This window comes from Lithobates pipiens, unplaced genomic scaffold, assembly GCF_037356315.1.
Source record: "Lithobates pipiens isolate NorthernLeopardFrog02 unplaced genomic scaffold, aLitPip1_a1.2 Scaffold_16, whole genome shotgun sequence".
In the NCBI taxonomy this organism is placed as follows: domain Eukaryota; kingdom Metazoa; phylum Chordata; class Amphibia; order Anura; family Ranidae; genus Lithobates; species Lithobates pipiens.
The window spans coordinates 164725152-164743664 of record NW_027507748.1 but is presented as its reverse complement, the minus strand read 5'-3'; the positions used below and the strand labels follow the sequence as shown (position 1 = coordinate 164743664).

General features: G+C 42.7%; 1 protein-coding gene across 3 annotated transcripts in view; it reads right to left on the bottom strand.

Annotated features, from left to right (window-relative positions):
• The window catches only part of SH3KBP1 (SH3 domain containing kinase binding protein 1), a 530573-nt gene that overhangs the window by 111821 nt on the left and 400239 nt on the right, over positions 1 to 18513 (bottom strand). For all 3 annotated transcript variants that reach the window (XM_077480738.1, XM_077480739.1, XM_077480741.1), the window contains one exon: positions 11912 to 12006. In XM_077480738.1, the coding sequence (XP_077336864.1) occupies positions 11912 to 12006 (95 nt within the window). The remainder of the gene's footprint in view (positions 1 to 11911; positions 12007 to 18513) is intronic.

Sequence of the window (18513 nt, the reverse complement as noted above, 5' to 3'; positions counted from 1 at the left end):
TGACAAAATATAAATGAATGTGCAAATCAAAAAAGATTGCAAAAAGCAAATTAATCTAAATCTTATGAATAACATCCAAGCAATCTCTTATTAGTGGTATGAACGCCTATAGAAACTAATATGGGTGATAGAAGTGCAGTTTTCCTTCACCAATAAGTGCTAAACATCATAAGCATTTCACGCTTACCAGAAGGCAAGCGACAAAAGCTTGTGGCTAAACACCCAGCCAGGGCCTTTATCCAGGGAGGTCTGGGGTAAAGTCATAAAATTTTATGACGAAACGCGCGTCGGGTGGACAGGACATGCTGACGTCATTGCGTTGAGATCCTCTGAGCGAACGAGCGTTCGCATGCCGGCCGGCCATCTACGCTATGCTTTTTTACTCCGATTTTTTGTAAGTGTAACTTTTCATTTTCTATAATAAATATACCTATCAGTATTACACTATGGGAAGTTCCCTTTTCTTTGTTTCTGGGTGACACCTGATGCATATTCGCGAGTCCTTGGCATAACCTATTATTGGTGTACTGGCTGCAGTGTGTTCCTGGGTCTGACGGTCTATTTGTTTACCCTGGACCTCCCTGGATAAAGGCCCTGGCTGGGTTTTTAGCCGCAAGCTATTGTTGCTTTCCTTCTGGTAAGCATGAAATCCTTATGGTGTTCAGCATTTATTGGTGAAGAAAGACTGCACTTATATCACCCATATTAGTTTCTATAGGCGTTCATACCACTAATAAGAGATTGCTTGGACGTTATTTATAAGATTTTGATTAATTTGCTTTTTTGCTTTGCACATTCACTTATATTTTGTCACCATATGTATTTAATATCTTTATTAATTTTGTGTTATTCATTTTTTTTTTTGCACTGGTTGATCACTGGTGGCTGCATTCTTAGCACAACTACAAAGTGGCACATATTTGGGAAGTGGAAGGAAAATTTTAAACGGTTTTGAATTTTTTTTTTTTTACAAACAAATATCTGAAAAGTGTGGTGTGCATTTGAATTCAGCCCCCTTTATTCTGATACCCCTAAATACAATCTAGTTGAAACAATTGCCTTCAGAAGTTACCTAATTAGTAAATAGAGTAGATTAGAGGCCCAGTCAAAGTCCAGACCTGAATCCAATTGAGAATCGGTGGCAAGACTTGAAAATTGCTGTTCACAGACGCTCTCCATCCTATCTGACAGCTTGAGCTATTTTGCAAAGAATGGGCAAAAAATTCACTCTCTAGATGTGTAAAGCTGGTAGAGACATTCCCTAAAAGACTTTCAGCTGTAATTGCAGCAGAAGGTGGTGCTACAAAGGGAGGGCTGAATACAAATGCACGCCACTCTTTTCAGATATAAAAAAAAAAAAAAAAATACATAATTTTCTTTCCACTTCACAATTATGTGGCACTTTGTGTCGGTCTATCGCATAATATCCCAATAAAATACATTTATGTTTTTGGCTGTAACATGACAAAATGAATACTTTTTCAAGGCACTGTAAATATCCCCGTGACTCTCCAGTTGTTGAGGAACTAAATACTGTATGTTCTTCAATAGTTAAAGCTCAGTCCTGCCCTAATATTACCGGTCTCCTGTAAACTCCAGTACAGATATGGACCTACCAGTGATCATGGGATTTTTAGTCACATTCAAGAAATCAGCTGTTTTTTTTTTTTTTTTTTTAACTGCCTAACATCTCACGTCATATTGGTTCTCATAGGAGAAAAATGTGTGGCACAGATAATTCGTTTGCAGAGAACACAGAGATATATTTAATGCACACAGAATGTGATGACTATCTCTATGTTCTTGCCAAGAACTGCCCACATTTGTCACAATGTGGAACGAGCATACATTCCTGTCCTGCTCAAGCAGCATGATGCACAGTCTTGTAGTTTGAGGCTACTTAGCATTTCTATTAGTGAAGGATACTTACTGGAAATATATGTCAAAATCAAAATCTCTGGCTTATCCATTAATTATTAGTCTATATCAAAAGCATGGTATTTTGTAAAATACAGTGAAACAACACAAAGGTGATTATTTTTTCTTTCTTTAGCCGCGTACACACGGGCAGACTGTCTGGCCAACTAAGTCCATCAGACAATCCGACAGACAGTCCGTCCTACTTTCGAATGAACGGACTTGACCACACACGATGAACAGACAGTCCGCTGAAAGCTTGCGCGATGACGTGTAGAGCACGTACGACGGGACTAGAAATACGACGTCCAATACACTGCAATGCAACCTTTCGCCGTGTAAATCCTTTCTGAGCATGCGCCATACTTAGTCCGTCGAACTAGCCTACTCACGAGCGGACTGTCCGCTGAAACCAAAGTTGGACGGACTGTATTACGGAAATTCCGAAAGACTTAGTCCGCCAGACTGTCCGCTAAAAAAGTCTGCTGAAGCCCACACATGAGCGGACTGTCCGCTGAAATGTGTTTCAGCGGACTAAGTTGGACAGACAGTCCGCCCGTGTGTACGCGGCCTTTGAGTAGTTTAGAAAGCAATATTATACGTGGGTTGGTCCAGTAAGGTAAGTTCTTTTCATATACCGCATTACAGGCATACCCCACTTTTAAGTATGTAATGGGGGTTATTTACTAAAGCTGAAAAATGCAAAATAAGGCTCACTTCTGCATAGAAACCAATGAGCTTCCAGGTTTCATTACCAAAGCTTAATTGAACAATCTGGGGTTAGAAGCTCATTGGTTTCTATGCAGAAGTGAGCCTGATTTTGCACTTTACAGCTTTAGTAAATAACCCCCATTGTGTACTTAAAAGTGGGGTATGCCTGTACTCTGTTTCTTCAGACCCCTTTCCCAGGATTACACATTATTATAAAGGGAACTGTTTGAACATAAAGCTTCAGAAAACTTGGACACAAATATTTTTGAACCCATTCTGGGGAATTCATAATAGAGTGTAGTAGAAACCTTTTAGAATTCTGTCAGGGCACAACACCAAAAATGAAGGCGCTTGCACTCAATTCATTTACAGCTACAATAATTTGTCAATGCCAGCACTGAAGTCGGAGTGTCCATACTGTACACTCCTTCCTCACTGCATTCCCCATAACTCTCCAACCCCCATCCCAGTGACTGTCACACTGACAGGCGCATGATCAAGGCCTTTTGTACTAGGAGTGGGCAGAGCTTAAAGAAATGTACCCCCGTCAGGTGTACTTTACGTTTGATTGACAGTGCACAGCAGTGGGCGTATCAATAGCTGCTATTCAGTTCAATAGCGGCTTTAAAATGTATCCACTGCCATGCTCTGTCAACCACATGCAAGGCAAACCTGGTGGGGACTAGTCTCAGAGTTCCCCATCAAGCTCCACTCAGCAACAGAAGCTACGGCCATGAATTAGAGTTCCCCATCATGTCAACAACAACTCAAATAATAGTTCCCCATCAAGTCTCCTTTCCTGTGATTGACAGCAGATGAGAGCGCGAGGATTCGAAAGCCACTACTGGATTAAGTACCACGTAACGCTCAGCCCACTGCTATGCAGCGTCAATCACAGGAAAGATGGACCTGTTGAGGAACTAGTCTCTTATAGTTCCTCATGTAACCCTGCTTATTGTCAGTTTAGTGTTATCTTTATTCTTGGTTGCTAGGATGTGGTGGGCCTTCATTCTAGCAAAAGTAATAAGATACAACACCTCTCCCTCCCTCTAACACCATACATCAATTTTGGGCTGGTCTTAAAATATTTGTAAACTCTCACCTTGTAAAAAAAAAAAAAAAAACATTCAGGTTAAAATAGAAATGAAGGGCAAAACATTTGTGTATAGATATAAAAGAAACATTATAAACGCTCTTTTGCCTCTTTTTAACCCCTTTAATACTGGGCACTTTCATCCCCTTCCTGCCCCTAAGCATGCTAGGTGTCTGTATTTATATTTGATGAGCACATGGGCTCTGGGTCTTCCTCCAGAGAGAGGTCCAGGTGGGGACGGGGCCAACTGTCTGTCTTCAGCACAGGCTGCCATGCGGCCTCAGACACGGGACCCGAGGGCCTAAAATCCATGGTTATCCTGAAAGCTGCCTGAGGCAAGATGTCCATGGAGCCTGACTGGTATCATGGAGGAAGGTGACCTGCGGCCAGGGCCTTGTGAGTACAGACCTCCTACAAGGATCCTCGAGTAGGGATGCCACCTGGTCGGGAATGACCGGACAGTCTGGTTTTTGACAGCTGTGCCCAGATTTGTATCCTCCTATGACCCGGACATCAGAGCATAAGCTCCAGTCCCAGCCAGTGTGGAAAGTACCTGCAACCCTCCACCAGCACCATGCCCTCACACCCCCCCTGCTGAATGTGCTCTCTCCCAAGTCCCACCAGCAGCACTCCCCCTGCTTCTGTGGCTACAATGGCGAGTGCCTCATCCTGCTCCCCCACTCCGATGTGCTCTCTCCCACCAGCAGCAACCCGCCTTAAGCGGTGAGCAACACTCCAGAGTGAGTCCCCCATCGCCCCACCCCCCCATGTCAATGTGCAGATCAGCAAATGCAGGACACTCTCTCCCACCAGCAGCACGTTCTCCCCATCTTCCCCCGCTCCAGCAGGGCTGCAGCGCTAATGTCTAATTGTGACAGGTAAGAAAGAGACTAGTCCGGTCGGTCCCCCCTCGTCCCTGCCAATGCAGCGTTACTTGCAGGAGCCCAGCAGAAGGAGCAGCCAGTGTAGCAATCAGCCTCAGTACAGGAAGCAAGTGCAACCCACAGCTTACAGAATGGGACAGCAGGAGAGAGGTATGTACAGTCCATCACTGGACACCACTGTCCCCTTGTCCATCCCACTGTCCCCCTGTTCCATCCTGCAGTCCCCCAGTTCATTCCACGATCCCCCTTGTCCATCCCACGGTCCCCAGTCCATCCCATCCTACTGACCCTTTGACTACTCCGCGGCCCCTTGACTACTCTGCAGCCCCCCCGGTCTACCTTGCTGCCTCCCCCTGTGCATCCTGCTGGTGATGGATTCTTTGCGGTGCTGTGGTTAGGATGGTCCACTTTGGGGTGCCTTAGATATGATGGACTGATTTGGAGTGTTGAGACAGAATGGGCCATTTTGGTGTGGTGCTGATAGTGTGGGTTGCTATAGGTAGGATGGGCTACTTTGAACAGGTTTGGCAGGTTTGAGTGCAGTGAATAGTAAGGGGTGTTGTAGGTAGGGTGGGTTAATTTAGGCCCCCTCCACGGTTAATACAATGAGGCTTTACCCTCTGTTCACCATGGCGTACAGAGCACACTGTGTTACTACTCTCTTTAAGCCACCCACAGGTGCCCAAGGTATTTTACAATCCTATTGTCTATATAGTGTATACTACAAACATTTTTTTTTTTAAATGCAGTGCGCCAGAAAAGTGTTTGGGTTTGGCTTGAAGAAAAGGTGGCAACCCTATCCTAGAGACTAGAGTAAAGGCCTTTACTCTATTCTGCTGTATAGTTCTGTTGACAGTCTGCTACACAGTTCTATTGAGAAAGCTGTCCTCACATGTGACTAGTTCATTTGGAGTATCCTACTCAATCCCTTCTCCTATCCACGTTCTCCAAATAAAACAAAAAAAACACATCCCCTAGACTGATTACTGGAGACAATGAGCGGAAGAGTGTGTGCACTTGGCTGTGTGAGAAAATACCCTGTGATTGGCTGCCAAAAAAATAAGCGCCTCCTGAAGGGGTAGCGCTACACCAATTTTCAGCTTTTAGTGCTGTCCCACTTTGAATGACAATTAAATGGTCTTGCAACACTGTATCCAAATTACATTTTTATCATTTTTTTGAGACAGATAGGGCTTTCTTTTGGTGGTATTTAATGACCACTTTATTAATTACTAAATAAACAAAAAAAATCTGGAAATTTTGAAAAAATGTACTATGTATGACCAAGTCACCCCTGTTTTTAATTGTATTGTTATGTAGTCTGTATTAATACATTTTCGTAATTTTTTACAATTGTCTATATGTTCTATTTTTACTTTTCCTTCACTGTACCGAGATAGTCCACTTGCTCCCTTGCCCCTGGTGAACCTTGGTTGGGGACCAGGTTCCCAAACCTCTTCTCCAGGTATATAAACACAAAGGAAGCACTACAAAGAGAGCAGGGTACATTTTCATACATGTATATATATGGTACAACATGCACATATTAGGAATATGAAATGTTGGGTTTACATACGCCTTCATTACTGCCAGTATGCTTATTTACAAACTGGCAGTAATTCTTTTAGAAACTGTTGCAGGGATAGTGATAGATTCTAATGCCCCATACACACGGTCGGAAATTCAGATGGGAGAAATCCGATCGGATTAGGTTGTCGGAAAATCCGATCGTGTGTGGGCTCTATCAGACTTTTTCTGTCTGAAATTCTGATGGAAAAAGTTTGAGGGCTGGATCTAAAATTTTCTGCCAACAAAATCTGATCAGACTTTTTCCGATCGCGTGTAGTGAATTCCGTCTCACAAAGTGCCACGCATGCTCAGAAAAAAATTGGAGATGAAAGCTATTGGCTACTGGCCTCTACGTAGTCCCATCGTAAGTGTATAACATCACCTCGTTCCGAACGATCGGATTTTCTGACAACTTTGTGCGACCGTGTGTATGCAAGACAAATTTCAGCCAAAATCCGTCTGAAAAAATCAGATGGATTTTGTGGTCAGAATGTCCGACCATGTGTATGGGGCATAACAGTGGCGGTAGAAAGAACTAGCTGTATCTATCTTTCATAAATTAGGCACCGGCCATGTTAAAGAGGCCATACTGGCAAAAAAGTGACATTATTGCTTTATTGAATTCCCCCGAGATTATGCTTTGTGCAGTTTTCAGGGATTTCTAGCTTATGGCAAAAGCTAAAACTGCTCACCTGCAGTATATAAAGTAGTTGGGTCATAGAAGGAAATCTGTCATTAGAGAAATAAGGAGGCCATCACAGCCCTTTCCCTTCTGATAATGCTATTTGCATGGATTTAATGCTGACTTTAGTGCATTCACTCATCCAAAACAGGTAAGCTTATGAGGAATTCTAAACCCACTGGCTGTTACTAATTCTGGGTCAGTGACTCAAAGTAATAAAGCAAGAGAAAGACCTGCAACTATTGTGTTCAGAGGATTAATAATGACAGTCCAGATATTTCTCTTATGGCAGGTTTCCTTGTAGGAAGGTGGACAATAAGTTAAAGGCCGAAGGAGCAGCAGGGGCTGCATCATATCTACTTACAGCAGACAGTAAAAACATGGGCATCAAATTGCTTTTCCCACACACTTTCCCACACACTCAGCAAATTACAGTGCTTGCGGAGTGTGCTGGAAGGTTTTTTTTTAGTGCTCAAACCATAATGAGGTAGCAAGAAATAGAAAAGTTACATAGTTAGTAAGGTTGAATAAAGACACCAGTCCATCCAGTTCAACCTGAGTGTCTACAATTGTCCCTATCCCTGTACATTGCACACTCACATCGGTCTCTACCCTCAAGGAGCCCACAATCCAAAGTCCCCATTCATATACTAGGGTCAATTTTGGACAGAAGCCAATTAGCCTACCTGCATGTCTTTGGAGTGTGGAACAAAACCAGAGTACCTGGAGGAAACCCACGCAGGCACAGGGAGAACATGCAAACTCCAGGCACGTGGTGCCATGGTTGGGATTCAAACCAGCGACCCTTCTTACTGCTAGGTGAGCGTGCTACCCAGTACACCACCAAAGACTAAATGTAAAGTACATCTACAGTAAAATCAAACTTTTCTTGTTTAAAGGGAAGAGTCCATTCAGATTGTTGCAGTGCAGTAACGTGCATTGGTGCTATGAGGTGCCATTCATTGTCAATGGCACGCTAATGCATTTTGTCAACACACACACATTGCAGCACAAAGCATTGTAATACACCACTGTGTGCTGCAAAATATGGATTTTTAGTGCAGTCTGGTACATTGCAAGCCCATTAAAATGAATAGGCGCCAAAAGGCAGTGACAGACTTTCTGCGAAAACAAGTGCGCGCAAGTTATACAGTAAGCTACTTGCTGATTGATTTGATTTAGCCTTCGGTTCAATTAAATGACCCTTTCAGCTTTGAAAGCATAAATGTAATAGAAGAAATGTTGAGAAGGTCATATTTTAAGTAGCGTATTAGGCAGCTAAAATTTGAGAGGAAAAATAAAAAACTCAATATTTTCTTGTTTAAGCAGCTTAATTTGCTACCAACATGGAGACACCATTGGAAATGAAGAATACATGATACAATCAGTGAGAAAATACACTCTATACATTCCTATCAGTAATACAGAAAAAAGGCAACATTTTAGGGCTCAAGCACACTGGACGTGCTGCTCTTAGGGGCGTCTGCCCTTTTTTTTTCCTGTCTCAAAACGCCCTTTCCATGTTAGCCTATGGGAGCGATTTACTAAAATTGGAGCATACAGAATCTGGCACAGTTGTGCATAGTAACCAATCAGCTTCTAGGTTTTATGGCCAAAGCTTTATTGAAAAATTTGTAGTTAGAAGACGGTTGATTGGCACAGCTGCATCACTCTTTGTGCTCCAGTTTTAGTAAATCCCTACCTTATACACAGACGTTTATAGAAGTTTAAAGGCAGGGGCATTTAGAAGCAGAAAAAACCCCCAAAAGCCAGCGTGTCTAGGAACAGTGGTGTTTTGGCAGAAAAACATGCTTGACACATGTAAAACACTCATTTAGCACTCGAGTGTTGATTCTTTTCAAGGGCTGGAATAAATTAAAAATAAATTTAAAAATGTATTTATTCTGGCCAATGAAATGAATTAACGCCCAACGCCCAAGTGCCTTACATGTATTACAGGCAGCATGTGTTTATTTTATTTTTTTTGCCAAAACACTGCTGCCAATGAAGAAAGGCTTCTAAGAGAGTTTGCAAATCGTTCAGTGGGCATGCAGCCTTAATTAATATGTGATTATTATAACCACTGTTCCATACACAGCATCACCGGTGACCAAGGGGCTGTGTACTATGCAACTTCAATTTCAACTTTCCCAAAGTATAGTAGATGTGGTAAAGCTCTGATGATTTCCATCATCCAATCGTGTACAAGCAAAAAATTTTGCTGACAGTGTTGACATCTATAAAGGGACAGTCTGTGCAGTACTTGGCAGTTTGCATTATGGCCCCCAATATTTTATCCTAAACACAGGCTAAGCCAAGTCCTTTGACTATATCTCTTTTTGGCTTTTTTCATCAGCCAAGCTAGAAGGATTCATCTGGTGTAAGATCTCATGATCTTTCACTCAATATTTAAATGGTGGTTTTGTGATTACTAGTGACCCGAAAGCATAGCTTTTTTTTTAGCTGCCACCTGCTCCCCTCTTTTCCATGCTGAGTGACCTCCTTGGTTTGGATGGGAATACAATTTTATTGTACACCTCCATCAGCCTGTCCAGTCTACTTGTTTGCCTTTACACCTGTCCCCCGGTGGCCTTTTATGGCTGGTATTGTAGCTCCTTGTTTTGTAGACCGCAGAAGTGCACCAATGTTTTATAGGTCTTCCTAAGTCCTCCTGAAGAAGTGGGCTTCCCGTGAAATGCGTCAAGGTCAACAAACATCCCACCCCACCAATTTGGGGTTTCCCTACTGTGCTTTTCTTGAATATACATGCTATTATATTAAGATATAATCTATGGTCATATTTTTTTTGGGATATCTGCACAAGAGGATTCTTTTCAGAATACCTGCAATAAGCAGGGATACTATTTTAAAGTGGATTTAAACCGGAATTTTATTTTTATTTTTTTGATGTCCTAATGTAGAGTATAAGATTTCTTATTTCTTATCATTTGAGCCCAGTCTTGCCACAAAGAGTTAATCCAGCTCTGAGCAATCCTCTTTTATTGTTCAGTGAGATAAATCTTGACAAACAGAGAAGAACTTTGTAAAATCCTCCCGCTTGCTGTGAGTGACAGGTAATTTACATATCTCGTGCACTAGCCTAAGAGACATGCATTATTTTTGAATTCCCTCCCATTCCTTTTTTCTGCTGCTCTGCAATGAGTGGCTGTTCCACACCACAGCATGATTTGGCATGCTGAAGTCATATGGGGGATTTTTATGGGTTTTGACTGGATGTTAGTGATCATAGCAAAAGTTCAGTGTAAGAAATATACAGGAGAAAATGCATGTTGACAAGGGGAGTGTAGAGGTGGGCGGGGAGTCTACTGACATCATGATTCCACCCACTGAACCCTGGAAAACAGACCCACCTACAAAATCTGCAGTTTTTCAGGTCTCATAGCAGACAGAGGGGAGACATTTGACATATATTCCGAAGGGACAGCCTGAGAAAGCAGTTCCTTTAGAGCGAATGCGCCAGTGACATCACCAGCTGCTGCTCACTGGAATATCTCCTAAACAGTACACGTTTAGGAGATATTCATTTTACCTACAGGTAGGCTTTGTTATAATCTTATCTCTAGGTAAAACAAGCAGAAAATAATTTACTACTGCTTTAACCACTACAGATCCGCGCTATTGCCAAATGACGGCATTAGCGCGGACCTACATTTCCGGGACTACGTCTATTGACGTCGTCCCGGTTACGAGCGGCCTGCGCGCCCCCTGAGGGGCGCGCGCGGCGCGCTCTGTGATTGGCGAGTCCGTGAGACTCGCCTGATCACCGATCCGTGTAAGGGGTCGATCCCGACCCCTTATCACGTGATCAGCTGTCAGCCAATGACAGCTGATCATGTGATAGAACGGAGCCGGTAATCGGGTATTATTCCTCCTCGCGCTGACAGCGCGAGGAGAGAAAAAAAAAGCCGATCACCGGCGGCCGTGATCGGGACATCAGTCCCGATCACGGCCATCAATACAAGGGACCACCTGCCACCTGCCTGTGCCCACCTGCCTCCCGCAGTGCCATCCTGAAGTAAAATAAAAGCAAAAGTAAGTGCCCCCCGTCAGTGCCCCCGTCAGTGCCCATAGTGCCCACAGTGCCACCCACAGTGCCACCCACAGTGCCACCCACAGTGCCACCCAATCTGCCTCAAAGGTGCTGCACCCCAGTGCCGCCCATCAGTGCCCAGCAGTGCCGCCCATCTGTGCCCAGCAGTGCCGCCCATCAGTGCCCAGCAGTGCCACCTATCAGTGCCACCTATCAGTGCCCATCAGTCCCATCTATCTGTGGTACCTATCAGTGCCCATCCGTGCCACCCATCCGTGCCACTTATCCGTGCCACCCATCCGTGCCATCTTATCTGTGCCCATCTTTGCCCATCAGTGCCGCCTTATCTGTGCCCATCGGTGCCGCCTTATCTGTGCCTATTAGTGCCGCCTTAACTATGCCTATCAGTGCCCACCGGTGCAGCCTATCAGTGCCCACCAATGCAGCCCATCAGTGCCCACCAATGCAGCCCATCAGTGCCCACCAATGCAGCCTATCAGTGCCGCCTAATCAGCGCACTTCAATGAAGGAGAAAAATGACCCGTTTGCTAAATTTTATAACAAACTATTAAAACATGATTTTTTTTTTTTTTTTTTTGCATCTTTTTTTGTTTGTTTAGCAAAAAATAAAACTCCGAGCTGTAACTAAATACCACCAAAAGAAAGCTCTATTTGTGGGAAAAAAATTATAAAAATTTCATTTGGGTACAGTGTTGTATGCCTGCGCAATTGTCATTCAAAGTGCATCAGCGCTGAAAGCTGAAAATTGGTCTGGGACTGAGGGGGGTTTAAGTGCCCAGTAAGCAAGTGGTTAAACAGAACATGTTACTACTAGGCCCTAATACACGCATGCACTAGACTTACAACACATGTATCTATGAGTTCTGTGAGACAGAGTCAGCAGCCAAAGAACAGACTATAAACCAGGGAAACCATTTGTTTCAGTCATTTAAGCTGACACTGACAGTAGGAAAATACAGTTTGCACATTACTCAGTAAATTACCTTGTTTACAACCAGCACAATTTCACTTTCTCTGATTGTCAATTCATCTTCATTCATGGCTTCATATGGGAAGAGAACTTTACAATATTCCTTGGCTATAAAACAAAAGCAAACATTTTGTGTGATTTATTTAGCAACAATAATCTATATGCAAACACAATGATGACAGTTGACAACCGCCTATAAATACGACTTCTGCAGGATGGAGCAAACCGTGGATGGTTCATTAAAAAATGGAAAATTATATTGAGGTTTACCAACTAAAATACACAACCCTGATCCTGGGGAATACATAGAAAGCCAGATTTACAACCTGAAGCTTGCAACAAAAAAAAAACTTTACATGTGGCTGTAAACCTCAGACATGAAATTAAAGCATATCCCTCTATAGTGTGTACTTGTTTAAATCCAGAGCACTGAATGCCTCTGCTATCTGCACAAGTCATTTCTGACAAGTTTTCCTGACACTAAGCGGTAAAAAGATGGCAGGGGAGGAGGAAACTCCAGCACACAGCCTGTGATTGACATTCTCAGCTCTGTTCCTGTGTGAAGGGAGGTATGTCTCTTCCCTCCGATCAACTCTCAGAGCTTTCCGCACTGAGATCTGCAGATGTACAGTAACTTCAGGTCCTGTTTTCTGAAAACTCTGACAAGCTGTATAAATTTAGGACTTTAAAGTGGAAGTAAGATTGATGTGTAATCAAATGTCCTATCCAATCCAATCTGCTAGATGGATGGGGAGTGGAATCCCCATCTGTCTGTTTTTAGTGGACTGGATCAGATGCAGGCAGGTGTAAACGGACACATGTCCATTTAGAACAGTCTCTCCATAGAGAACAATGGGTGGTCTGATTGGGCCCGCCTGAAAAATGGACAGGCAAACCCTAACGGTGTGGTTGTGTTAAAGGGGCCTTGAGCCTTGTTCACACAGGGCATACACAGCGTACCTTTACAGGGATGCACAGGTTTTCCATGCATCTCTGTGTAGACAGTGCCGTTGATGTCATTTGGGATGTAGCAACTGCACGAGCAGAGCCGTTGCTCCCAATTTTACATCCATGTAGGGCTGCATGCATGTCCCTGAGCACACATTGTCTGCATTCGGGGTCATGTACCCATACAGGGTATTTAGGACCCTATTGGTCTCTTCTGCCATAAATGCATCCTTCTGCCTGTCATGTTCACCGAGCCGCTCATGCACATCTCAGCAAACATTTACAGCCCCAATTGGACCCCAATCAATGCCACAGTGATGTGACTCCCGTGCACATGCGTGTGAGTGGCGCCATCGTGGCTTGGCCTATCAAGTGGCCATAGGCACGGGGCCTGGAAGGAAGACTGGACGAAGTTGGAACCGCTGGAGGGCCCGCCAGATTGGTCCCAGCGCTGTGCTGGAGGACACCATATGACAGGTAAGTCTGCAATAATGTACTAATATGCTGGGCATACCAGAACATTATGGCATAACCCACGTGGGGAGCCTTAAAAAAAAATTAAAGCAGACTTTGCTTCTGCTTTAAATTCCTGTAGAGGAGGAGAAGAGAATACTGCAGATAAATATGTACAACTTATGTAGGGAAATTTGTTTCATCTGAGGCTAGTCACTTCATTGAGTGTATGTAAGGGTTTACAACCACTTTAAGTTACTCACTTTTGTTTTTATAGCAGGGAAAAACAAATGCTTTTTAGCACATGGTGGTTCAAACAAACAACCACAGCACAGTTCAAAAACAAACTGATCTAGTATCTGATAAATGAGAAAATGGCAGCTATATTAGTGGAAAGTCTGTTATTTAACATTGAACAATCCTTACGAATTATAGAACTCTCACCCACTTAATACTTAATAAAGATTACAGTTTTTTTTTTTTTTTCGTGGGGCCCACCTTCTTTTTCTTAGCCCCTCCCATCTTTGTCCCTACTCCTTCCCCATTGTCCACCTATCCCTCCCAGTTTCCTTCTGTGGTTCCAACCTTTTTATCTTTCTCACTTCCTCTACACCATGGACATGGCTGCTCAAAACCCGAAAACATGGTTTCCCGACCGCTAACAATGACTAAGGTCTGAACAAAAAATAATAAAAGGATTCCTCTGTCCACACAAATGACGTGGATTGAGGAATCTGCCTCACTGAGACATTGTATTCTGACAGTGGGGACTCTCTGCTGTCAAAATACTGTATACTGATCAACAGCTGCAGCTACTGATGAGAAACATTTCCCAACAAGCCCGTTGCACAGAGGTCAATCATGGCATCAATCTTCTATCAAGTGGGAGCTTGATAGAAGATTGTCCACCAAACTGGGCGAATTTCAATCCATCTATGGCCAGCCTAAAGTGCCTAAACCCAGTAATATGAAAATAGTTCATCATCTTTTTACAATAACCGATTCACCCCCGGAAGATTTTACCGCCTTCCTGACCAGAGCACTTTATGCGATTCAGCACCATGTCCCTTTAACCGACTAATGTGGGGTCATGCAACGTTGTACCCAAACAAAATTGACATCCTTTTTTCCCACAAATATAGCTTTCTTTTGGTGGTATTTGATCACCTCTGCAGTTTTTATTTTTTGTGCTACAAAACAAAAAAAAGTGTGACAATTTTGAAAAAAAAAACGCAATATTTTTTACTTTTTGCTAGAATATCCCCCAAAAATATATATTAAAAAAAAACATTTTTTCCCTCAGTTTAGGCCGATATGTATTCTTCTACATATGTTTGTAAAAACAAAAACAAAAAAAAATCCCAATAAGCGTGTAATGATTGGTTTGCATAAAAGTTATAGCGCCTACAAAATAGGGGATAGTTTTATGGCATTTTTATTATTCATTTTTTTTTTACTAGTAATGGCGGCGATCTGTGATTTTTATCGGGACGGCGGCATTATGGCGGAAACGTCGGACAATTTTTACACATTTTGGGGACCATTGTCATTTATACAGCAATCAGTGCTATAAAAATGAATTGATTACGGTATAAATGTCACTGGCAGGGAAAGGGTTAACACTAGGGGGTGATCAAGGTGTTAATTCTGTTCCCTAGTGTGTGTTCTAACTGAAGGGGGGAAGAGGACTGTGTAGGGGAGATGACAGATCGCTGTTCATACTTTGTATGAACAGACAATCTGTCTCTTCTCTCCTCAGAGAACCGGAAACACACAGATTCTGGTTCTCGGTGTGCCCTGAGCGATTGCGGGTGACCAACCGTGACCGCCGGGCACTTGCATTGGTGTGCGCCCCTAGTGGGCGAATATGGAAGCAACGTAACATAGCAGTGATTTGCGCAGCCGAGCCATGTTACTGCAGTAAAACTGCAGCAGCTGGTTGGCAAGCAGTTAAAATACCTCCACTATATACCTTTTTGGATGATCTGTATAACACGGTTACATCATAAACTGTACAGTTTCTTCAGTGCTGAGAGCTCAGGAAGGAGGAGATTTTTACTGCATCCTGTATACACGCCCACATGTGTGATGTCAATCTCATGTGACCTAACTAGCTCTGAGAACAAGAAACTGTTCTCTCCAGCATAAAAGACAACTGAGCATGTGCAGGTTGGCTACTCTGCCTGTGTTAGTTGGCCTTCCCCAGAAAGACAGTGCAGGGAGGGAAGGATCTGTGCATACAGGATCAAACAGCCGTTTTACACGATGCAGAGGATTAACTCCTTAAGTTCCACATCGAGTATAACAAGGATGCTATGCTGCATATACAGACTGTTGTGGGTTTAGTAACACTTTAAGTATACTCCTGCACCTTTTTTAATCCTTCCTGCCACTGTGGCATTCCTTTAAACAGTTCCGAATGCCGGGGGCATGGCAAAGACTGGCGATAATGTGACCAGTGTCAAAGGAGTCACATGATCGGATACTAGCCCTACCAGCTACCAATCTTTAGTCTGGACTGAGAGTGCTCTTTGACAGCTTAGTCTTTGTGCTGGGAGTAAGCAGTGAGGATGCGCTCAGCACATAAGCAAATGTCAGCCTTCCAGTGATGCATATGTGCAGTGTGTGGGCATTAAAGTGTTACTAAACACACAACAGTAAAATCAATCTGTATATGCATGAAAGCATGCTTGTAATACTCACTGTAAAACCTAAGGGGTAAATCATCCGCATTGTGTAAAAAGGCTGTTTGATCCTGTCTTCTCTGATCATCCCCTCCTTCCACTGTCCCCTGATCATTTCCTGATAACACACAGTCTATGGAGTCAGGCTGCACATGCTCAGTTTGGTGTGTATTGCTAGAGATGTTTTTGTTTTGTTTTCTTGGGAGGGTGCATGTGATCAGCACAGGGCCAATAAGCACTGTCCAGACAGAGGGTCAGCGGTCTTGCAGTCTAACAGGACAGTAAGAAAACTCATCCTACAAGCTTTAACCAGTGCTTGTCTGGACACCGATAGAAGTCACAAGACTGCTATATACAGATAATGAGAAAAAGTATTTAGCAGTTTATATTTACTAACATAATTGAATTTCCATTTTCTCTGTACTGTGGGAGACCAGATATAGTGAATGCAGGGTCTTGGGTTTAGTAATACTTTATAAAGCCCACCCTTTTACCGTGACACGTGTTGGGCAGTTATAAAGGGGTTAAACAGTATATCACTATGCTATTGTTATAATCAAGTTCTGTATACTGCATCTGTAAATCCATATTTTGTTAATGCTAAACTACCAGACATTGTGCCAATAAGTAATTTTCCTATAACTTGAGCATTTTTCAAAAAAAATTAATTACTGAAACCAAAAACTGGAGAGCCAAGAGGTTTGAGCCCATGGTGGAATGATTTTGGTTTTGCGGAGTAGATTTGGAAACGATTAAACCCTCTAGAAAATCAAATGACTTTATGGAAAAAATTTAATTGGATTTGTAAATTAGTTATTGCAGGCAACATCTCTACATTCTCATTTTCTTCTCTCCAGGTTTAATGACTCAGCCCCTGAGATCTGATAGAAACCCACTGAGAATAAACTGAGTACATGAAAAAATAAAGATATTGCCCATAGCAACTATTTAAATGGACCGTCACATCTGTAGCTGCCTCCTCCAATTACATCTCTTCCTTGATATCCTCTCTAACCTTTCAGTCTACGTCCTTGCAACCTTGCTTACCTTGCAATAAATAAACCTTTCCTGACGGAAACATGGATGGTGCCATTTCTACGTAAAGAGTTCATTAAAAAAATAAAAAAGGAAAAAGGATCCTGTTCGTTTAAAGCGGTAGTAAAGTCATTTTTATAAGTTTAACCTACAGGTAAGCCTATAATAAGGCTTACCTGTAGGTAAAAAACAATCTCCTAAACCTGTATGGTTTAGGAGATAATACCCTCGCAATGCGCCGCTGACTGCAGCGACGCATGCGCACAGGTGATTCTCGGCTGAAAGTCCGGCAGACGACGGAACCTGCCGGGAAAGAAATCTCCCACGCGCATGTGCGGGAGTGACGATATCACGGCTCCGGCCACTCACAGCGCCGGAGCCGCGATCCCCAGAAGACACGCCGAGGGAACATCTCAGCTCCTTCGTCGTGGATCGGGCCAGATGTCGGGGCCTCGTTCTAATGTAAGTATTTCATAATGAGCTAGTATGCGGTCTGACTAAGACTGGGATGCCATTATGTGTGTGCAAAGGCAGGTGTCCCAATACTTTTGACAATACAGTATATATATATATATATATATATATATATATATATATATATATATATATATATATATATATATATATATATATATATATATATATATATATATACACACACACACATACACACACACAAATCAAATGTGTGACTTTTGATCTGCATATGATGTCCGCTAATGAAAACCTTACAAAAAAAATAAAAAAGTTTCATAAATGTCTCCATTAAAAATGTCTACTTACTGTCCTGGGGCAACATAGTCACTACAAGAAAGAGAAATAGGAGGAAAATCCTCCCCCAAGGCTAGGTTGTACTGTGCATTCTGGTTGTGGGAATCACATCTGTTCCCACACCCACCTACAACCAAATCGTGCTGCTCTTAGGAGACGCATAGGTGTGCCATTCACTCTGACTGAGACGCATCTCAGCATGCAGTACGTTTGAGGGAACCGCAGGGAAGTCGCATGGTCAAAAAGACTATGCAATTTCTTTGCAGCCATTTTTTTTTTTTGAAAGGTGTACACATCTTTTTTTCTTTTCTTTTTTTGGAACGCAGGCACAGCAGTCCATTTGTAATTGGCAACGGGCAATGATTCATTTGTGGGCACATCCCAAAAATAAATCGCAGAAGGGTAGAACATTGTTATTTTTTGTATTCAAGACAGGCAGGAAAATCTTGAAAGGGAAGGGCTTTTTATTGTCACAATCAGGAGGAGTTATTTCCTACTGCAGACTATAATCAGATATTGCAGCTTGCCAAGTCTGACGTTATTCCCAAGGCAAGACTGAAATTCAGATCATAACTTACAGTGTGAGTAACTTCATCACACTGTATGCAAAACTAATGTCTAAAAAAATTCTACAAAAGTACTAATTGTTATAAAATAATGAACCATACAAAACCACTGCAGAGAATGTGACGGAGCCCACACAGGTGTGTTACAAGAGTGAATG